A 23,657-nucleotide genomic window follows, 5' to 3' on the forward strand; every position below is an offset into this window, starting at 1 on the left:
ATTTCGAGTGGGAAAGGATCTGGAGGCTTCTCATTCTGGCACTGTAGCTGAAACGTTACCTTGTTTAAGCCACTTCCTAAGATCCACAGCACTGGTCTGAGGAAAGGCTTTTTCCTCTAAAGGCAGAGTTTGTGCAAGGCCTGAAGCTCATCTTATTGGAAATACAAGCTTAGCATCATGTACTTCTGTTTCCCCAGTGAAGTGAATCCAATGTTATGCATGCATTCAACACATGTAACCATCCAAACATCTCCCTACAAAGGTGGAAATGAAGATACAAATTCACTTTTCCACAGTTCCACATTGATATGTGATCTGATCTTCCTCTAGGACTATGAAAAGAGGAAAAACCTTCTTTCCCGTTTCCTTTAACTTAAGGGCTTTAGAATTTTGCCTGTAATTTTTACAGAAACTCCTTATATTTTTTTCCCCCAGGAAAACCCATTTCCAACAGTCACAAAGTAAGAATAAAAGTACTAACCATGGAAGGAAACTTACCTGCTCCCATTTCATTTCCAACACTTGGAATAACATCATCATCTGGACAATCTGGTAAGACTCCTTTCTTTAGTTTTTCTTCAACTTTGCTTATTGTTTTTGTTAAAGAAAAACCCATGCAATCTTCCAGTACTGCAACACCATCAGCACTTTGCACTTCCGTGTTTCTTATTTTTGAACTAAAAAAAGATAACCCTAGATTTTAAATTTATAATACAAAAAATTTAACAAAACTATAATGTATTTGCTATTTTTAAGAGTGTACAGTTATTTACCTAATGCGATTTCATTACTTGCATTCATATGAAAGACGCATTGATGGCAATTTCTCACTTTCTTCTTGTGAATCTCACCTTTACCATTTTCCACATAAACAAATTACAGGATTTTACACACTGTAATGTAGAAGGCAAAGAAACCACTACCATTTTCTACTGAGAAGATTGTGGCATGGTCTTCTCGTGCAACAAATTCATAACTAGATCAGAGTAAAAGAAAGAAACAGAGGAATGTTCTATTGGCTTTAGATACTACCGTTTTCATTTCTGCTATTCTCCCCTCCCAAGAGAATTTGTAGAATTCTGTCCTCTGTGGCTCTACTCCTACTTTGCTACAATTTCTGCATCATGATGCCTGGCCTAGGGAACATCGCTGATCCTAGTAGTTACATATCAAAGTTTTCAGAAAACCAAAACACAAGGTAACACATCACCTACACAGGGTATCTCCTCAGCTTTCTTTTATGCAATGGTGACATTAGTTCTCCCAGGATCTGAAGCTCTTAAGTCATTATTCTAATATATCCTCATCTCAGTGAAGCCTCCAAACTCCTTCTAGCTCCTAACTTTCTCCCACAACTCTGGGTTCACCACACAGGGTCTGTATCTGCACAGTTCTACTCCAAATCTCATCAAGTACCAGCATGACAGCCCTGCCTTGACCTGCCCAAGGGAGGTCCTGAGGGTCTATACTGACTTCCAAGTCCTGAAGGACAGCCTTGGTCCATATTCTGCCACCTTGCAGACAATTTTCACCCTGTTTTGGTGTTATGCCATATCTTGTGGCAGTTTACATTTGCTCCCAAAGATCTCATGCGTTTCTTGACTCTTCTCCCTCAACCAGATCTCCATTTCTTGGTTTTACAACCCTGAATTTGCAATCTGCAGAGCTGAAGCTCCTCAGCCTAAAGCCCCTGAAAGCTGTGGTATGTTACTGAGATCCCAAGATTAACCAGAGCAGAGGAGGCCCCTGAGGGCCTCATGTTTCCCACAGCAGCCTGCAGACCTAAGTGTGCTCTCTCAGGTTGCCTCAGGTGCTGCATTTCTGTATTTCTCCCTTGTCAGCTCACTGGGCCTCCTTTCACCAAAGGGCTTTACAGAGCTGAGCTGTCAGCCTTGAGAGGTGATGAGGTAGAAAGCAGCAGTTTCACTGTTGCAATATTAATCACATATGTTTACTGATAATTTCTGGTGCAAGTAAACAGAGACAGCCACGTGGTGGAGCTGACTGAGGAGGACCAAAAGTTTGATACATTTATTTATATAAATATAGAAGCATACATGAATAAAATAACCTGAAAGACAAAAATAGCAACTAAAGGATTTTAGAAAAACCAAAAGAGATGTCTGATATACCTTGAAGTTGTTCTTTTTCCCTTACTTCCAGAGTATGGTCTGTTCTGATCTGTGGGTGCAGCAGCACATTTCTTCTTGCTTGCTACCTACAAATTTTTCAGAAAGGAGTGACTTATTTTTTTAATTTGATAGGAATTATTTTTTCTAGTGTGGATTTTTTTTGTGGTTTCTTTTTCTTTCTTTTTCATATATCCAGAATCAAGGATATTTTTCAAAGGGTGCTTTTCAGACTTTCAAAAGAACAATTTTTCAGTTTTATTTGCATTCATCTTTATCTTGCAACTTTTATGTCTGTATGCCTTAATTGTAATATATCCAGTAGTCATTGGCTTGTGGGAGTTTTTGCACACATACTCAGAATAAATCTATGCACAAGCAAGGCTCTGAGCTGTTATCAAGGTATTAATTATTGCACTGTCATCTGAGTTCATTTATTTGAAAAATGCTTATCATACCTTAAAAAATATGCTATTTTATGCATTATTTTCATCTTATAAATTCCCTGTAGAAGGAAGTTCTAACAATATTTCTGTTACTTTCACTCAAATACCCTTCAAAAATTAGAGGGGTTTCTACTGCATTCTGATAAATAACTGCAGATGGTATTTTGGAAGCTTTAGCTCACCTTCTAAAAGATTCAATATAGCTGTAATTAGAGACTATTGAGTTTGTTCCTAATCTCAATCTCATTTTTCCATTGTTTTCTACTACATGTAGAAGACACTAGTACTGCCTTTACTATTACACAGCTGAGGGAGGGAAGAGAAGAAAGTAGGAAAATAATTATGTTCTAATATTCTGCACTTGGAATTCTTAATTTGATGTTCTAAACACTGAACACTTCTATCAAGACTTTATAGAAGAGGAAACTTAGAATACAAAAATCAAACATGATGTAATTCCACTTAACCACCAGTGGCACTGAGAAACCCTGGTAACGCTGTCCCTGTAGCACTGCTTTGGGCACCACTTCCTTTTGGTTTCCCACCCATGGAATTCCCCAGTGAAGCACAGCCACAAAACCAAAAGTTGGTTGTGGAAATTATACTAGAATAAAATTTAACCAGGATAGTTTTGGCTTTGATACCTTGGCATGTGAGTGCGTAGGAGAGGAAACTTCAGGACTGGAGTGGAAGAGTGGATCTCTGCAGAAAAAAATTTAAAAAAATAAAAATTCACTGAACATATATAATAAAATAAATACTTCACAATTAAAATTTAACTCTCTCTGTCAGATTAGAGAGAATAACATTTTACATGTCCAGAATAAACAATATAGCTAAGGTGGGAACATATCCTAAGGTCAAGCATAAATTCAGTCTTGTGCTGTCTTTCCATTCTACCTCATTTACCACGTAAATCACCTGGAGAGTCTATGATATCGAATGCAACAGTTTACTGATCTACCAGACACTTGATCTTATCTCTTGGAATGCAGGCTACTGGCTTTTTAGATCCATGATTCCCTGCACCAGGGAGTCCTCAGCCAGGGTGCAGAGTTACCAGCCTCAACAAGGGTGACTGACAATCTGTTCCCAAAGCTCACCACCAGCTCCCTGGGTAACACACACCAGACAGATAAATCCCAGAGTTCACACACAGAAAATGAAGATACAAACCAGTGTCCTCTATGTCCCAAGAGGAGATAGCTCACCTATCCCAGCAGGCTCAGACTGCCTGTTGTCAAGTCCATTGACAGGGACTACCAAATGAGAAATGAGATGGAGCAATATATAAATTAAGCCTCACAGAATTTTCTCTGAAATAAGTATTACAAATATTGCATCTGTTTTACAGATGGGAGGAAAAAAAACAGGAATTAAAAAAGCAGCTTTCTTATCTGCTTATTTGGCTGAAAACTGTGCTTCTTAGTTACTGAATTTCAGGTTAAATGATTATTCTTCAAGTCTGTTGAAAACAAGCAAGAAGTTTTAGCGTGTTGTGTAATATGCAGGTCAAGTTTCTTGTCATATATATGTATATAACTTTTTTGCTTGCAAAATGAGCTACATAAATGTGTATTATTGCACTGAAAGGCTACTTTTTTACTACCCTTTATAATTTTTTTACTTCAATTAAAATGCTGGCTTATAAAAGATTTAGAATAAAATTTAAATTTCTGGCTCATCAAGTCACCTAATTTTTTTGCCAGGCTGATCTGAGCAAATGTTTAGATCTTGCCTTTAAAAATTTCACAGACATTCATCAACAAGAATTATCTGCGCAAAGCTCTGTATTTTATTAATCAAGAAAAAAAAAGAAAAAAAACCTGGAGAAATCATCTGTGTGTGGTTGGCAACAGACTTCAAGAATAGGATGATTAGTTTTTGTCTATTTACCCTATTTTCCTCATGCTTCCTTCCTATTGGCTCGCTCTAGGAGCATGCAGAAGGTGAGGATTTGCTGCCACAGAAATAGCAGTTATGTGTTATTCTCAAAAATAGGAAAATACAACACTCTCTATACTCAGGAAAACAATGATGTTCTTTCCATCAATAGGCTAACTTGTTCCTACTGTATCTGTTGTCTTATGGCCTTCTTTAAAAAAAAAAAAAAGAAAAAACCAAAATCACAAAACCCTAGAAACAAACAAAGCAAAACAAAAAACTCGACCTCATGGTATCTCTCAAATTCTCCCAGGGTTTCTTTCCTCTTCCCCACACCCGACAATCCGTTTTCAAAAGCTGTAATACAGTTCTGTAGTGGCATGATAAGTGAAATTAGTGTGTAAATCCTGGAAAGGTGCACAAATGAGTGGGCAGAGCATCGTGGCAGCCCTGACACAGAAGCTCGCGTTGAACAATTCCATGGCTGCGTGTAAACAGGCGCTGTGTGCATGAGCAAACCCTTTGTGCTGCTAATCCCAGCCCAGCCCGGGCCGTGCCTGCCCATGCGCGGGCCCTTCCCAGCGCCTTCAGCCTGGCAATGTCTGGAGAGGGAAAGTGTAAACAAAAGCTGATTTCAATGCGGTGTCACTGGAGCTGCTTTGTTGCTAAGTAATTCAAGTTTCCCTGAGAAAAATATGCTGCAAGAACTCCGGAACGACTTATTTTAAAATACACACTGACTCGGAGAGTGACTTAAATATTTGTTGGGTTTTTTCCTACATATTTGTTTGTCCTTTTAACCTGTCTTTTCCCCCCCCACACTACCTCTTTCTTTGCTCCAATTCCTCCCTTTCTTTCCAGTTGCTTTAGTGTTCATTCTCCTTATAAGGAATCAATAGAAATTTCAAAGAGGTATTTAAAAAATGTATCTCAAGTGCTTCCTTAAGATTTACGACCTATGTGCTTGCACAATTTAGAAATAAAAGAATTTTTAATTAAATATTAAGTACTCGGAACTAATCTAATTGAATGGCCTCAATGTTCACTCATGGATAATCAGTGTGCCTAATTCCTAGCACACATTTCTAATTTTTTTCACTACAGCATGGGATTTCAGACCTTCCCTCACATAAGTGTTTACCAGAACACAGGCTGTGGTTGCTTTAAGGTGTTTTAATTTATGTAGGTAATTGTTAGATCAGCTGCTACTCTAACAGGCTGATTGTCAGTATTTTTTTTAATTCTTCCAGCACTCCCCCATTTATTTCTAATGTGCATCATCAAAGCTATTTAAACTCCCTTTGTGGAGCTGGATCCTCTGATCACATTACTTCATAAAACAGCCCTAAAACTCAACTCCAGTTTGAAGTTTTTAAAAATCTTCTGTCTAATGTTCAATATCCATCTAACAGAACATAAAACTAAAGTGAGATCCAGAATTTGTTTGCAAAGCATGATTATACTGATGACACATTAAGTTTCTTGCCCCCTGATCCCCCAGCTGTCAGATATAGCTTTAAAATAGCTCAGGAATAATTTTAACTGCAGCTAACTTTTTCTGGTAGACAGGCTTCTATCACAGAAGCTATGACTTGCTGTCACACCTTTTTGTGTACTGAAAACCGCTTTTGCTTTCATAAAAACTCCTTAATAATGTCACTGCTCTTATCTTGCACAAAAGTATCTATTGCATCATCTCTATCAGACTTTCATATACACTATTTCAAAAGTTTCCCAATTGCAGCTTAACAGTTGAGGCATCTTGTAGTCTGTCCCTGTATCTTTCTTTTTCAGATTAGTGGCATCATAAATTTAGGAACCTACTGATCAGATCCTCGATAAACTGTGTATCAGTCTATCCTAAATTCACCCACTTCCCACACTATTGATATACAACCCCTTCAAGAACTAAGTAAGTAATAATGCCCCAGAACAATTAAGTGAACACAAGCCACGTTCCCACTCCTGATCCAAGGGGTCTGAACACCCAGCCAAACCCCACAGCTCCGTGTGTGTTCATCCAGGCCAAAGGCACGTGGGCCCCAGCAGTGCAATGGTACCCACGTTCCAGAGGGTGGCAGCTCAATGTTTGCCTGTCTTAGGGTTTTGTGTTTGTTTTTATCAAGCACTTCCTGTCCCAGGCACATTTGGGCCAAGTTAAATGCGAACCAGTATCTGTTTCTTTGCTTTCTCAGCCAAACTGTTAAAAAGCATCCACTGCCGAGTGTCTGCTGCTTGGTACCACAAAGAAACCTGTTACTGTACCTTGCTTCTTTACAGAGGTCAGCAATACTTAGTACACTAGATAGAACAGTCCAGCAAAATTAAGGCTTCCTTGAAGTAACAAGGAACAACATTTGCTTAGTATCTTTTTTTTTTCAAATAATAGGAAAAAAAATTAGACTCTACCAATCTGGTATGCCATAAAGACAGATAAAACAGGAGCATGACTAGGGCACAAGTCAGGGTGTGCAGGAGCAGTGTGGGGTTCCCCACCAATTATATGCAGCAGTTGTAAAGCACATACCTCTGTCTGTCATCTTCAGGTGACTTGGACTGTACTGAAACTGGTCGAGATAGTATCTTCTGTTGGCCTTTCTTTATTAAAAAAGAAAAAAAGTAGTCAATTTGGGGGGAATATAATCCATTAAAGACAAATTACCCATTTGTAAATCACAATAACTACAGCCTACTATGGAAAAGAATGGAAACTGTACTGTTGAAAAGAACTTTCCAAACACAGGAAAAGACGGCTAAAAATGAAAATGTCGTTGCTATTTTGTTGTTAAATGTATATCTCTGCAATCTGGCACTGCCATGTGGTATATTAAGTGTCCTAAGAATATTTCATCTTCTGCTGTATTTAGAAAAGGGAAAAAAAAAGTGGTTTTGTTGTTGGTGTTTTCTAAAGGACAGAGACTAGATGCTATTTTGGCCGTTTCAACTGCTTCTGTTCAAATGCCAAGCAGCTACCCTCAGCTTGTCACTGCTCAAAAGAAGAGCATGTTCACAGGCCATAAAAATGAAGTTTCAACAGTAGGAAAAGTGCATACAAGTATAGATTTCCAGAAGAATTAATAATTTGCTTTTTAAGCCTTATTTATTTGAATGAGTGCATTTACAGTGAATATATGTAATATGCAGAACACCTTCTCCAGACTGGTTTGGGGATAAACCATACCTGCCCCATTCCCTTTCTATTCCTTTGTCCCATTTTTGTATAAATCTTGACTCTTACCTGGCACACAGCCACACCAACGTTAAAAGCTAATACTGACAATAAACAGGAGCTTTTTCTGTTTTAAGGAAGTTTCCTTCTTACTAAATTCATTTTTTCTATTTATGTTGCTTATTCTTTGTATTTCTTTCAGATTGAACAGTGTGTATCCTATTTCACTAGGAATTTATTGCAACATGATCTGGTTTTCAAATACTAAATTTTATTTAGCATTTAATACAGAAGACCACCTACAGATCCTTTTCTTAAAGTTTTTAAGTGGTTTTATGTCTATATCTGCACAAATGCTCTATGCATCTGTGTGAATACCTACCTGATGAAATTATATTCAAACTAGTTTTGCATGTGTTTTTAGTAGAAGTTTACAACTTTGGAAAAAAAAAAATTAAAGCTTATGTTGTATTTGAAAGCAAAATAATTTTAGGACCCATGGTCTAAATAATTGCTTTTTAAGCTTGACCCTGTGTGCATGTGAATCAAGGCTAAATCATGTAGCAGTCTGTATAACATACTCACCATCAGCTCTTCAGCCTGACGCACCAGTTTTTCTGTTTTGGCTTGTAATTCTGCATTCAGTCGCCTGAAAGAGTAAGAATACTTGTCACTGAGTTTTTGAAAGGTTTAAGAAAAATAAATGTAAGCATGACAGTATTTCTGCCTAAACTAGGTGAAATTTTAACAATTCCTATAAGGGAACACTGAAATATACTTCTGGGTTTTAAGAAAGTTATGTTTCAACAATTTCCCGGGTTTCTGGCAATCGACAGTAATAAAACACCTACACCCATCAAGCAGCAAGGTTTAGGCTGTAATTCTGAGCTGTGAAGGGTGTCCCTGGTTTTGGATGCGTCACTGCTTAATACACATTTTATGTCTTTATTTCCTCGGTGTTTTGTGTGTTTACCAGAGTCCTTACCTTCAGCACACCCAGCAGCAGAGGTTGGGGAAGCAGTGATGTATGACTACATTGCTTAAGCGCATAATGAGAGATGTGTTGCTATGTATCTGCACGGGTTGCAGTGAGCTGGTGTCCTTGCATGGTTCAGGGTACAGAGTTTCAGACACGGCTCTCTGTGCCCCCTCAACACTCACAGGGGCCGAGCGCCGACAGGTAACAGAGCGAGGGCTTCCATTTAAAAGCTTTACAGCTTTTAAGCTGCTTTTAACTCCTATACAGTCATAATTTAGAGGCAAAGGCAGTGGTGGAGGTGCAGAAAGCCCTCGTGGCCAGGCCTAGAGCCCGCCTGAGGCAGCGGTGTCCCGCGGCCCCGGGCGGTGCCCTCAGCCCCCGACCCGCGGGACCCGGGCACAGGGGACCGACTGCTCGCCGGGCCCGAGCGGGGCCGCCTCCTTACTTGTACTGCTCCTCCTTGGCCAGCCAGGCTCCGCTCAGCGCGCCGGGCCCCGCGGGCGGCGGGGGGCCGCCGGCCGCTCTCCGCACCTGCGGGGGGGACGCGTTAGTGAGCGGGGCGGGCTCGGCACGGCCGCGCTGCCCCGAAGCCCGAGCCGCCGCCGCCGCCGCCTTACCCCGGGCGCGTCCCCGTCCTGCCGGGCCCCGCCGCTGCCGCCCGCCGACATTTTGTCCGCGCGGAGGCCGCTGTGGCGTCGCCTTCGCCAGGGCAACCGGCGGCCGCCCACCCTCCGTCCCACCCTCCGTCCCGCCGTGTCGGGGCCCCGGCGACAGCCGCGGGAACGGGGCCCTGAGCAGGGACCGGCCGGCTCCCGGCGTGGCGCTGGGCTGCCACGGGCTCGGGGCGAGTGGTAAGGGCTGAGGTGGCGTTTCGTTTATCGTTGTCATAATTATTTGTTTCAGCCCTTCTGTTAGAGCCTCTTGGCCTCGGTAGGTGTTGTCCTGCCACCATCCCTTTCAGCCTAGCAGCAGCTGGGCCACCCGGTGTGCAGCCCTTCGGTGCTGTCGTCCCTCTGCATTTCCCATTCCCGGATCTCTGTGATTGTCACCTGGTTTTAGCCTCGTTCTCCACCACGTGTTTGAATCCCTCCGTTAGTTTTGTCCCTCGCCCCCACACAGTGATTTTGCTGCATTTCTCCTTCCAGTCACCCACGAGCCCGTTTGCCCTCTCGTCCCTCGTGGAGTCCGAGAGTCACAGGATGGGGCAGGTTGGAAGGGACCACAGTGGGACCATCTGGTCCCACCTCCCTGCTCAGGCAGGGTCATCCCAGAGCACATGGCACAGGATTGCGGCCAGATTGTTCTGGAATATCTCCACTGAGGGAGACTCCACACCCTCTCTGGGCAAACTGTGCCAGTGCTCAGTCACCTGCACAGTAAAGAAATTCTTCCTCGTGCTCAGGTGGAACTTCTGGGCACCAGTTTTTGCCCGTCATCTCTTGTCCTGTTGCTTGGCACCATAAGAAGATTGTAGATTACTTACCCACTCACCTGCTCGTTCACTCCAATCTCCTTTCCCAGGTTTCTAATGGATGGTGACCCTCTGTGTGACAACAGCCCCACTGTCCTGCATCCACATGGGTTGCCAGGTATCTATAGAGCAAGGATAACATAGTTCTATACTGAGTTACATGGGCTGTATATGATTTTAATTAAGAGATTTGCACAAGGGAAATCAGAAGGGCTTAGCTGTCTGGAAGTAGAAGGTCTGTGCCTAGCTGAAGGATTTCTTCAGAAGTATTAGTTTCAAAACAGAAGAAATGCTTGGAGATTTTGAGCATTGAGAGAGGCAGCATAATGGGATAAATGGAGGTGAAATGAAAGACAGGACAAATGTGATTGGTGAGAGATGAAAAATAGAAATATCGATATAGAAAATTGAAGTTCTTAACACTAACGTTGATACAAAGGTATTGACACAAAGGAGGAAACTAACGTTGATACAAAGGTATTGACACAAAGGAGGAAAAGAGTGAGCCTGTGAGACACATTATGGAGATGTTGAAAAAAATTGTCTATCAAGAAGTCAGTCTGTTTCGATAACTTTTGGATTTTTACTAACAAAAAAAGAGGTTAATGGTGGCCTTTCAAAAAAAAAAATCAGAATTTAACTCCATCGGTTATGCCTTTGGATTAGAGAAACAAGAAAGGCGAGGTCAGCAGTAGAAATCTAACCTCCACAGGGGAAAAGATAGATTATGTTGTAGATTCCGTGAGACATGAACACATCATAACCAAAGCCACGTTTTAAAAACCCCTCTAGTGAGGTTCTGGGGGTTTTTAAGGGAAACAGAGGAACTAGAGAAGGGAAACAAGGTTGGCAGGATGAAAGCTATGAGGAGAAAGATGCTCTTTCCAAACAGCAACTCTTTTTCCCCCAAAATACTATTTCTGTTTGCAGAACTAAAATATGATCTTAGTAATAATTTTACTGTTTTTAAAGTTCTTGTACAATATAGCTATAAGAGCACAACACCTCAAAAATGCCAAAAGTATTAGCTAGAGGATCTCTGCTAGTTAGATACTGAGGCAACAAAATCACTGGTTGAGATTAGAGAGATTAGAGCCACTGGTTTTGTAGCCAGCTTTTATCTAAGTCTTAATAAACAAAAGAGGGGTAATTTATTATATCATAAATGATTAAATATGTTAACAAACACAGGAACACAAGGTTCTTTTTCTTTAGAGCCTTCTGGGAATAATAACACGTATATATTAGGATTGCAGATTTGCACAATATTTCTAAGATCCACAACATGGTGTATTTAATATTATTTATTTTATTGAAATATTATATCAACTGGATTTAGAATTCAAGTACCTATATTTGAAATAATATGAAAAGATTAGTACCTTTGGATAAGTATTTCTTAGTGAACGTTAAAGTATTTCTCCAGAGATGCTGAAAACAGAAATAAGAGATTTTGTTACTTTCTTGATCCCTTACTCCATTAAGGTTTTATCACTTTAAAGTTGACCTGATGTGACCTGATGTGGTTAATTCTCTAATACATAGTTTGTAACTGGGTAGAGAATAGGCTTATATTAGAAACAACAACCAATAGCAAGATACATAAGGAGACAGGAAAATGTATATCAGTATTTATCTGGAAAAAAAAGAGAGGCATTTGAAAGCATAGCATTGGTATGGTATAAGATTTAGCCAATAGTATTTGTTAGCAGATTTCCATTTTTCCATTCAAATATTTTTTAAAATTGACTCAAACATCATGACTGTAAAATAAAAATGTTTTTGTTGCTTTGAAGTGTACAGTAGGTTAGGTGCAGGTTTTAACCAGATCAGTGTTTATGACCATAATGAGCTGTATTGGGACCTATTGCTTGGGACCTCTGTGATTAGAGCAGCACATCATCTATATTTTTCAAGTGTTTCAATTTTTGTTTTCTGAGGATCGTATGATCCCAGAATTAAATTGCTCTAACAGAAATGTTAGACTCAAAACGAAGTTGTTCACTGTGTTGCCTTTGTTTCTCTTCCAGCAAAGGAGGAGGTAGATCACAGAACAGAAGAGCTTGATCAGTACAGCTGGCAGGAGTGGTTGGGACAGAGGGATGTGTGTGGCTGCTGAGATGTTGCAGTAGTTACTGCAGAAGATTGCTCAGAGTCAATATACAGTGTTTAACTTTGATTAGACCAAAGCACATGTGTTATTTAGTTGTTTCCTATGGCCCTCTTCCTTCTATAGGCACAAACTTTTGTGTGATCTCTGCTTCCTCCCCCAATAAAAATATAAAAGCATGAGATTTTAATATGAAGCTATTATCTCTACACTTTTAGACACATTTTTTGTTCATAATTTCTTATTGGCTTAAAGATTCATTATACAGAATTTTGTGCTCTTCTCATAAAAGTTGTGATGTGTAGTAGAGACCTCGAATACTATCAACAGCCAACACTGTAGGACGGGACAGGATTTCACTGTATATCACATTACTTGTCAGGAACAGGGGAACAGTAGTGGTTTGGCACATTGTTTTCTTCCATAAAAATCATTGCAAATGTATCAGACCAAAGAGACAACAGCTGATGTGCTGGCTCAAGCTTTTGTTCTTTTTGGGTTTTTTGTAAGGCCCACTGTAAACAAATAAAAAGCATCATATCGATGCACAAATGCTCACCATTTTTAGACCAAGAATCATGTTAAGAGCCATATATTGTCTTCAGTGTGTGGTAGACCTAAAGTCAATTAAAATTCTGTTACTACAGGCCTCTCTCATTTATCTGTCTTTCCTCTGTTGATTCCACCTCTGGAAGAAAAAATCTTTTACGGGACTTGTTGCTGCCTGCCATACCTCCGTCCTAGGAAAGAGGGATGCTTCACTGAGGCAGTGTGACACAGAGTGTTTCATTCTTCCTTGTCGGGGAGGTTGTTTGCCCAGGACCATCTGTGCTGCTCAGATTACCCTGCTCCGGGTCAAGCGGTCACCGAGGGAGCATTTCCCGCACCACATTGACGCTCTTAGGCCTGAACACAGGTACTTTTCTCAGTCAGCAGCCCTGTTTGTGGGCACAGGGCTCTGCAGCAGTGCCCTGCACCCTTGCAGGAGGTGTGTGTTGCCCCAGGGCTGCTCCCTGTCTCGTGGTCCTGAGCAGGGCACGCACAGAACAAACCCCGCACCCTGGGCAGACTCAGCCCAGCCAGGAGGAAGTAAACCAGAGACAGGCAGCACCGGCAGATGAAGGCAAATACTTTAAAGCTACCAGGCAGTTGTTTGTTTACTTATTTATTCTAAATGTGCTAGAGAGGATGTCAAAACTTAAATCCAAAGCATATCACCGTAACCTGAGCAACTGTAACCATTACAGCCACTTCACACTTAAATAGTTTCTCTACCTTAAATTTCTCCTTCCTTTTTCTAGTTCCAATTTTCTGGAGGGGAGAGAGAGAAGAGCAGAATTTTGGAATGAATTGTAAGTGGAATTTAATACTTAGCAGCCGTCTGAAAACCTGGATTTTATTTTTTTTTTAGCTTTAAATACTTGTCTTGGTTTTTATTTTAAAAGATACAATTGCTATTTCATACTCCTGTTGTGTGGCATGTATAACAGCTAACAAATTCACCTAAAAATCAGACTGAAATACATTATTATTGTGCAATCACAGGACAAAAATAATGTAAACTCATGTACAGCATTTTCAAACGTTAGTGGAATGGTAGGATCTAGACAATATGTAGGTATTAAATCAATAATCCAGACATTGAAGGGAATTCCTCAGACAGCTGTTGGATTTTTCCCCCTAATCAGTAATAATAATCCAATGGTGTTTGAAATGGCATGATTGTATATTAGACTGTATTTTTGGGCTGATATTTGCTCATGCATCTCAATGACTCCCTAAAATACAAAGAAGACCAAGTATTATTCATAGCCACGAATGTCCTGTGAAAAAGCTGCTGTTTGGATCTGTGAAGTCTGTGCAAGATCTTTAGCCCTTACTGACAGATACCCTAAGCTGGTTTACCACCAGTATGACCTGGTATCTCTTGTTTCCTGGCAGAATGACCCTGATGGATGTTAGTGCTTGTGCCAAGTTCTGTGTGGCAGAAGGTGTGTGGGAACCAGGCCCACAGATTTTGAGGGACAACAGGGCTGGGGGATGGGCAAGCTGACCTATTAAGTCTCTTCCATCTCCAGTGTCTCCAGTTTTGCTTTCATATGGATTTCAATGCCATGGAAATGTTTATTCTGTTTCCAGTAGCTGTGTAGACATATACAATACCTAGTTTCTAGGCTGGTCTAAGTTATTTTTTTATATGGCTATAACCAGCATACTTGGGCTATCCAGATTCCTATTTAAAAATACAAACATTTTTCTTTGTTCTTCTCTGCTTCACTGCACTATTGGGGCTTACTTATTTCAGTGTCATCCTTCCTAACCTAATCCAAACAATAACCTTGGCTCAACAATTTAAACATATTGAATCCCCAACCAGAGTAGTTTTCCCTAGTAATACTCTGATTACAGCAGCTTTTATGTCTGAACAGGAAAGGACCTTAAACACTAAATCTCATCAGCACTGTAAAAAATAAGTGGTGAGCATCAGTCACATTTTCTTGAAATACCACAAGTCTTTCTTGAGGCCTAATCCTTTAATCTCTGGATTTTGGGCACTTCTGTTCTGATTACTAGGGATCAAAAGGTTTGGCAAATACTCTTCAGACCACTCTTCAAAGTGGCCACTGTAATATTACCAGGTTGTTATGACAATTGTATGATTTTTTTTGTGGTAGTGGTAGCTGGTATTTTTGGAAAAAACAGAGGAATTAGTTTATCTCACATTGAAAATTAATAAAAAAGCACATGGTCCTCCAGTACAGATGGTCAGAGGATTTGAGAACATGGCAATGTTGAAGTAAAGGAGAAATACCTTTCCCTGATGATGGAAATTCCTCCTACTGTGTAAGATGCAACATTTCTAATGGAGGGTACCCTTAAAAGGCTGCTGTAACATATTCAAGTGCTGTCTCCTAGCTTGTTCCCAAAGCTACAGAGGGATAATTCATTTTACTGCAACTGGAAATCTTATGCCATTTCCTGCCTGAAATACTGTGTGAAGTTAAATGAGAAAAAAAGAAAAGAGTTTTACATGTCACCCATGGACCAAAATCAGTCCCTTAGGCCCTCCTACCAGACAGTTTTGTTCAATGTTCATTGGTCTGCTCTGGAAGTATACAGTTTTTTCCTAAATGAAATAACCTCCTCATCCTGTTTTAAACAAAGGTGACATAAGTTGAAACAAATCAGTGACTCCTCCTTCACAATTTTTATTTTACTTATTGCAAACTAGAAATAAAATTGAGCTGAATATATTCCTCTGTATTTGAGCACTGGGACTCCAAAAGACTGTCACTTTACATGTTAGATCTCCATCTCAGGAAGACAACTCCACCTCACTTCTATTAAAGAGAGCTAACAAGGTGCTCATTTCCAACAGAGAGGCATTCTATTGACAGGGCAGATTTGGGAAAAGGAACAATCTTGTCACCAAAATGCAGGGCCCTGCAGTTATAAGAGGAGCAAGTGCAAATCTCTCCGTTCTGTTCCTGTTCATCCCACCCTTCATTGCTGGGCTGCATTTGTTGTTTGTGTCCCTGCTGTTGTCAGTAAGAAATCCAGTTTGGTGTTTAGAACCAGAACCCCGGAGCCTGAAACAGCCAAACCCTCTTCTGCTCATCATGAATATTTCATTTGCGTAGGTGTGTCAGCACTTGCATCCAGTTCCTCTTCACTTGGAAGATTATGTTCTGCTACAGAGCATAAAAGTCATTAGGAAAACACTTTTTTATACTGTTGCTTTCATGGGGTTTGCCACGTTATATATTTGAGTGTGCATATCAAGGGTGAATGCAGGTGAGGGCTTTCAGAGTTACTTTGCTGTGTTGACAGCACCACAACAGGTCTGGCCTTTACTATCAAAATGCATATTTTTATTAATTTTTCATTCATTGCAGAGTAAGGCATATTGGTTTTGAAATATTCAGTGACTATAGTGTGCTATCACCAAGCAAATTAATATGATGTAACAAGTAAAAACAAGTTATAATATTTTAAAATGTCAGCGTTGGCATTCAATGGTAGCCTTAACCTAGTATAAAACATGTTTTTGCATATTCTGTGTTGCTTGATAAAAGAAATGCTAATTGAGTTTGTGGTGTCAGTTCAGCCCTTGGCTTCCCTGATAATGCCTGCTCTCTGTTAGAAAACTTGTGCCAGTGTAAGAAAAGGAATTAAAAGTCAAATTCTGTGCCCCTGTGTAAACCACCAGTATGAACACACTTGTTTGTGCATTAAACTGCACTGCAAAATTGCTTCAGCTTAGAGGAGATATGAAGTTTTTCTCTTGCTGCAGTAAAAGATGTGTAGCTCCGACTTGGCTGGGGGAGAACTCTGGTTTGTTATCTCTTGCCTGTTTTCATAAACAAATGCCGACAGCAATTGTTGTTTTTGCAGAGCCGGCAGAAATTCATAGGGGGTTTCTTTTTGTTGTTCTGCCACACAAAAAAGAGATGTTATTTTAACAACAGAATGTTTGATAGCTTTTAAAAATACAAAGCACCGTTTTTAGGCATGCTGAGCCCCCATAATTTCTCTTGAAGTCATCTCTTGCTGCAGATGCCCCACAGCACTCTGAGGAGTCCCTCACATTCAAGATCCCAACAACATTAAGGAACATCTCTGATGTGAGCACAATCACCAGGAAAAGTACAGAGGCTTTGTTTTCTACACACCAACACAAATTGGACTGAGTCTTTTGGAAGGTACATATGTCGAATGTGTTCTTAAACTTTGCCAAGCTCCCATCTCTGCAATCAGCCTTAGCAGTAAGGTGCAAGTCAGCTTAAACTAAAGCAGGGTGTCTGTAATGGGAATCACTTTGTGAGAGGAAATGCAGAGGTCAGATTGACATAGCTGCTGTGGGACACTTGGGCACAGGGAAACATCTGTCTGTTGAAGAAACTCTCTACAGCAAAAATAACCCCAGACACTGAGCTCAGTTCCCAGGCCAGGCCCATCTGAGAGAGGTTTAAAGGTTTCTGTTGTGTGGTCAAAGTGGTTTTTTTCCCTTCTTGCAGCTAAGGTTTTGCCTCATCAGGCAACAGTTAACAATACCAAAACACCTAAGATGTCAACTCCCTAACAAAAACAAGTACATAAATACAAAATGTATTAGTTGCATATATAGACAAAGTAAAATGCCCTTGCTTCCATCCCATTGCTCCTTACTGTCCTCATTCCTAAACAAAGTTTAATCACTACTTAATTTAGGTATTGTATATTCATTGAGTGTTACAGAACAGATGTACAAGCGATGCAGTGACAGGTAAAAGGCTCTTCAATCATTTAAAATTTCTTGTCAACTGGCTTATTAGCATTTTTAAGTGAATGTCTGTGTTCAAATGTTCTGAACCTTTAGTTAACAAGGTAGGAAAGAAGAAGAAACTGGCTGAAGTTAATTTTGAACAGATCAGCTTTTATGCCTTTGGCTGTCCTGAGTAAAAAGAGCACTCCAAAGGCATTTAAGTTCAAAGACTAGGTTGTGGGTTCTTTTCACTAGAACTTGATGAAAAGAAAAAGATCCATTGGAACAGCTATTTTGTGTACTTAGATTTGGACATTCTCCTTCAGTGCTGGCAACTCAGATTCTGTAAGATCACGCCACTGCATAAAAAGCAGCAAGTTGAATGAAGAGATAAAAGCAAATGTTTTCATCAAAGAATTCTCACTATCACAAAAAGATAGCTCGAAGTGTGAAAATATTAATTGTAGAATTATTGCTGGTATCAGTAAATTGAAAAATTTACACATAAGTGTAAAGTTGCATTTGATAATTTTTTTGATGCAAGAACAAACATGTAAAAGTTCTGGTAATAAGCATAATTCGGTTGTGCCTCTTTTCATTGTAAATTGAGTCTTAAAATGTACTTAAATAGAATTAAAACTTAAAATAATAAATTCTGGACTGAGATTGTCATAAACTGATGTCCCACCTCCAGAACAGTGGCTTCACTTCTGTGAGGATCACCTGCCTATCACTGCTTAACCAGGCTGAACTAACAGCTGTATTGCAGGAGATAGCCTTAGTGCAAACTTAGTCCAAAAATGCACTAACCCCCCCCCCAGCTGATACTGTGAAGCATGAAAAGCTGCTGCACTCACTGTAAAGGCACTGTTTATACAGGAAGGCATTATCTCTGATGTGAATTTTAATGCATTCAGTGGCAACAAACATCGGGGCTTTTCTTAGGAACTAGTTAAAAGGAGTGTAAAGTGTGCTGGTCATGTAAGGTTGCTGAAGTCTCTTAATTAGCCTTTCTCCTTGTTTTAAATATTAGAAGATTAATTAGTTCAGTTAGAAGTGGAATAGTTTTAAATTAAAATCAGGTTAAGGAGATACTGAATACAAGAAAATCATTTTCATATTTTCTAACAAGCTAACTTAGCAGAGGAGCAGGGGTTTCTGAGTGTCAGACTCTCAGGGGTTTGCTCACAGCATCCCTGGTGTCTGTTCTCTTGCTGTTTAACAACTTTGCAGTAGGCCTGAGTTACTCATGTTCTTCTGCTCCATTCATTGGCCTGAGGCACAGAACAACACAGCCTGTCCCATGTGCAGAGGAAATCAGAGAAGGAACTTTCTCTGGCTGATTTGGGAGATGATGCTGGAGATCACACAAACTGAGCAAAAGGAAAACAGATCCCCAGAAAGCTTTGTCAGAGCTCATTTAACCTTGGTGAATGATCTAAGGAAAGGGTCTCCAAAGCCAGACTGGGACAGTGAAGAAAGAGCTGTTAAGAGTTCAGCACATTAAGTTGTGAGTGCAATGAGCAGAGATAGTGGAGGTTTTTCTGAGGACTCTTTAAAGTCAAAAATATAGAAGGCTGTAGAGAAGAAGTCACTTAACCAGCATACAATGGGAAATTAAGGACTGGAAAAATCTTTGTAACATATTGCTTGTGAAAGAGGAAAAAAGCAGGTAATGGCAGGGAAAATAAGTTCATTTTTCCTTTTTATTTTTGAAGCCAGTACAGCATGAACAGCAATCATGCATCCTTCCCCTGTGCTCCTCTGGCACCATGACCAAGTGCTGGCCTGTAGTAGAGAATCCACCTCCACTAAGGTTGTGGTTTATTTTCATGCAGCCTATCCAACTGTGTTGACATTAGCCATGAAGCTGCATGGAATGTTGTTCCATGCCATGTACAATGTTGTTTTTCCTTATGTGGTCAGCTGTCCAACAGGAAATGAAAATTAACTACCTCCTTTCTGGCTTGCTTTGAACAGCTGTTAGATAAGTGCCAACCACTTGTGTGTCTGAGCATTCAGTGTTTTACAGAAATTTGAGTTTTGTTGGAGATTCATTCTAATGTTAGGATTTTGTTTCAGGAAAGTGGTTGAGCTCATATGTAGTAATAAGCATGTTAGCTGTTATCTAGCTACATTGCTGAATGAAATTTCTCAATTTTTTTCATCTCCATTTGAGTGGAAATCAATCCATCTCCTGAAATATTGCTCATGCTAATCAAAACATATTTATTTTACCTGAATGACATGCTATGTGAGTTAATATTTGCCTTTATAGTTTGGTTTCTCCTGGCAGAGGGAATAGTTTAAATTGTGTCTGGGCTACAGTAGAAAAAAATTTCATAATGAATATAAAAGAGATGGAAGAAGCATATCTTGTTCCTGCAAGTAATGTGAGGTACCCTATTTTATTGTTTTAACTATGACTGTGCTGTACTGTTTGAAATTAGAATATTTCTTCTTTTGCTTTAAATCTGTTCCTAATGTTTCAGTCCATCAAAGTGTTTATCCTTTAAATTAGTAACATGATATGAAACAATACTGTGTCTTGCCCAGTTCTTTTGGAATTTACTTTTGCTCATGCTTTAGCTCCATTTTTAAAAAAAGTGTTCCTGTTAGCAGTTTCCAACCTGCACTTCTTCGCTTGCCTTACCTATTTTACAAGTTTTTCTATTCTGTACCTTATTTTTGTGACAGAGACTAAGATGCAGAGACCCGCCCTGGGATGGGTGCTGTGTGACCTGGAGTCTCTGCAATGCGAATTGCAGTCACTGACACAGAGTAGACCTGAGCTCACTAACTCAGCTTTCCACTCATGCTGTGATATTTGTGTCTAGGTGACTTTAACCTTTCACTCTTAAAATAGCTTCTTGTTGCCACCGCTGGTTCAGCTCCGTGAGAGCACCACGCTGCAGACAGTGCACGTAACAGCTACACTTTTGTGTTCTAGGTCAACAAGTGTTCAGACATTCATCACAAAAGCAGATGAAACAGTGGCAGAAGTAGTGAGAAATTGCTCCTTTGGTTGAGGGAGAAAAACTGAAGAATGGAAGGGGCGTTTTGTTATCTCAGACACCAGAGAGTGCTGACATTGCCAGTCTGTTGGCACATGCACACGTTTGACAGTAACAGCTATCATGCCCAAATTTCTATGGCATTTATTCATAATAATCCCTCCTCCTCAGTAAGAAAGCAAGGTTTTGGTGACCTTTCTGAATTTGTTTTCTGCCAAAGACTACGTATCTTAAAATTTGGATTCAGCTGAACTCCCTGGCTGGTCCGTTTGTTTGTTTGTACTTTGACCAAAGGATTACATTGACGGTTTCTCAGGATCCAGAATTGTGTTTAATCTGTTTACAGAGCTACATATATTATTTGAACAAGGAAGAGGGAAACGAAAGTGGCCATATCTACATCAGCTGGTAGCTGTTCACAGGAAGCAGCAATTACTGTCTAGCCTTCTTCCCTGGAAAGCCCTCCCAACTGCTTCCCATGCCACGTAACTGTGCAGTGCATGGGCACACAGAATATCAAAGAAAGCATCAGAGAGCAATAGAAACTAGTGTTTGAGTAGAGGAATAAGAATTAGAATAATTCCCGCCTGAACAGAACTGAAGGTAATTTCTCTTCCAGTTGTCAAATGGAGCTAAACTGGCGAGGTCAGGAGTGTGTGTTTGCAGTCAGGAGCTGTGCACTTGCAGCAGGGGAGGGACTCTGTGGCACACTTGGACAGTCTCACCTCTTTCAAATTCACTCAGCCTGAGCAGTACCCTGCGTTTTTCCTCTTTGCTTTTTTTGGTCCCAGCTCACACATTTGTGAATCATTCAAGGGGAAAGTTTGAGAGATGCTATGTGTCAGGTCAGTCCAGGTTCATCCACTGTATGTCCTTAGAAAGCCAGAGACACTGGTGTGTAAACAAGGGGGGAGGGGAAGGGAAGGTCTTGTTAAGACAACCAGCGTTAATCTTTTCTTTCAATATTGCGTATAACTGCTTTTCTGATTACACACTGAACTACAGTTGTATTTTCTTTAATTCAGTTATACAAACACGGCAGCCAATTCATATTCCTGCACACTGTGTGTTGTGAAGGGTGCACAGAGAAAACCTTTGTTATTTGTCTGGTGCTAAAGGAGCTGTTCACGTTAAACCATATTCCTCTACACAGCAACAGCAAAGTAAATGACAGCATTAATTCAATCCAGAATGCTTGATAAATTGAGAGGGGTTGTTTACCTAGTGTATGAAAAAGTCTCTTGGGGATGGGTTTTATTGCGATCTGCATAGTCATCCATCTTCCTATACTGTCTGTGCTCATGTTTGTGAGTAAAACATATACAGTAATTTAGCATTCAGATAATCCCACTGCTATAATCCAGACAGATTTAGCTCAAATTTCTCTGGGATTTCTATTATCTAGATTTAGCAGTGTGGTGTTGACTGGATATTTTAAATTGCTGCAAATGCTTTTTTTCTGCAATAAACAACATATTTTGATGTTCCCATAATTGAAGCTGTGGATTCTTCCTGGCATTAACCACATGTAAAAATGTATCTTTGTGAGGACAGTGATTGCACAGCTGGAGCATGGTTTTAATGGATTCCAGCTATTTGACTACATACCACATAAGATCATACAATGTTTATATGAAACCCAGTATAACATATGTGAAAATATTAATGAGAATAATCTGAAGAACATTTATCTGCAGACATCATCTATTTCAAAATGAACTCAACTGCTTCAATTTTAATAATGTTTTATTACAGTCTATTAGACAATATAATAATATAGAGCTGGCTCTCTTACAGCACTTTTCCTAAGCAGATCAGAACTTTTAATTGTTTTTCAGTTTGGAGGAAAAAAAGGAAGTCTAGGGGGGAAGAGAGCATCATTATCCACATGAAATGAGGGGTTATTAAGTCCAAGTGCACTGGGCACCTTTCACAGCAGACCACCCTTTGTCACACGTTCCTCTGATTAATTGCAAATGTATTCAAGGGGGCAGAGCAGACACTGTAGAGGGGGTCCAAATGTTCTTGTACCAAAAATGCCAGCCCTCCCACATGTGCTAGCACTGGTGGAGCTGTAGGAGTAAGAATGCTCATGTGGGAGATTTTTAGGAGGGAAATGTACTGTGGGAAAAATTGTAAAGCTGCTGCTTTTACCCGAGTAGCTCGAGTGAGAGTGTCTGAATTGAGGCAAACAGGCGGAGCAGGGCAGTGCAGGCTCTGTGCCCTGCCTTGTAATTGTGTTGTAAATGCACCAAGTACATTATTCACCCCCGGGCCAGATCTTCTGGGAAGAGGCTTGTGCACACTTGGCAATAATTTGATGCTAAGATTGTGTCATCCATAAGTGTCTGAGAAATTCAAAACAAGTAAACCGCTTGGAAATATTTGGAAAACAAGCTATTTGGAACCAATTGTGGGATTTGGGATGCTGTGTGTCATATTTTTCTCCCTGAACTGGAGGATTCAGACACCAGTTCAGTGGGTGATTTCAGGTGTGCTGCCCCTGAAAGCACCTCCATCATGCTGTGCTCCAGGTACCTTCTCTGACTGTGCATTATTGCCAGCCCAAATAACTGTAAACTTCTTGAGAGATTTTCAAGTTGAAAAAATAGAGAGGATGCTCACTTAATCAGCTGAGATAAAGCTGGTCCAGGTATAAAATTTGTTCGCTTAGTCCCCAGGCTGCAGTTTTGCAAGAATGATAAAAAAAAAAAGACAAACCCAAAAAGCATGAATGAGAGACTTTTATAGCTGACAATCATGCTTCTGGGTAAAACCCTTCTGAAAGCAGTGTGCTGTGTCTATGTGGCAGCACTTTTGGTTTCAAACTAGCTCTGAGTTATTCTTTGCAATACAACAGCAGCTGGGTTTCAGAAGCAGCAGCTCTTACGGACTTGCCACAAAAAAAAGTGTTTGCTCCCCTTGTTTCAATGCCCCTGTGAAAGCTGTGGGCCTGCTCCTGCTGCACTAACAGCCCCCACTTCTGATGGGAGAAATCACATTGATGCTGAAATAGCTATCAATATCCATGTTTGATCCCCAGTAAGTCAGAACTATGAAGCTGTAATGCCAGTGAGATGGAAAAGCAATCTGATAGCTCTTAAACTGCTCTTTCTTCCAGACGGTGCCTGGGGCACCAGCTGTTGTAGATGGGAGTTTTCAAGGCCCAATTAATTTCTCAGAAGAATCTCCTTAGACCCCTAAAAAAGT

At 40.3% G+C, this 23,657-nt stretch overlaps 2 protein-coding genes across 3 annotated transcripts in view; one reads left to right on the plus strand and one right to left on the minus strand.

The window, feature by feature from the left end:
• The window catches only part of TEX9 (testis expressed 9), a 22,378-nt gene extending 13,096 nt beyond the window's left edge, over positions 1 to 9,282 (minus strand). Inside the window, exons 1-7 of one of the 2 annotated variants that reach the window (XM_027688163.1) lie at positions 9,225 to 9,282; positions 9,053 to 9,138; positions 8,214 to 8,277; positions 6,987 to 7,057; positions 3,220 to 3,277; positions 2,133 to 2,218; positions 499 to 677 (exon numbers count right to left, since the gene is read on the minus strand). In XM_027688163.1, coding sequence (XP_027543964.1) covers positions 499 to 677; positions 2,133 to 2,218; positions 3,220 to 3,277; positions 6,987 to 7,057; positions 8,214 to 8,277; positions 9,053 to 9,138; positions 9,225 to 9,275 — 595 coding nt within the window. In that variant the 5' untranslated portion in view covers positions 9,276 to 9,282. Of the gene's footprint in view, positions 1 to 498; positions 678 to 2,132; positions 2,219 to 3,219; positions 3,278 to 6,986; positions 7,058 to 8,213; positions 8,278 to 8,613; positions 8,632 to 9,052; positions 9,139 to 9,224 lie in introns of those variants that run through there. The other variant, XM_027688164.1, reaches the window with a different exon arrangement.
• LOC113970029 lies at positions 8,680 to 20,975 on the plus strand. Its single transcript, XM_027688504.1, has 6 exons — positions 8,680 to 8,808; positions 9,076 to 9,458; positions 10,129 to 10,196; positions 12,900 to 13,104; positions 13,490 to 13,540; positions 20,384 to 20,975. The coding sequence occupies exons 1-6, from the start codon at positions 8,680 to 8,682 to the stop codon at positions 20,460 to 20,462; spliced, it is 915 nt and encodes a 304-aa protein (XP_027544305.1). The 3' UTR covers positions 20,463 to 20,975.
• The last annotated feature ends 2,682 nt before the right edge of the window (positions 20,976 to 23,657 follow it).

This window comes from Neopelma chrysocephalum, unplaced genomic scaffold (genome assembly GCF_003984885.1).
Source record: "Neopelma chrysocephalum unplaced genomic scaffold, ASM398488v2 Primary Assembly neopelma1_75, whole genome shotgun sequence".
NCBI lineage: Eukaryota > Metazoa > Chordata > Aves > Passeriformes > Pipridae > Neopelma > Neopelma chrysocephalum.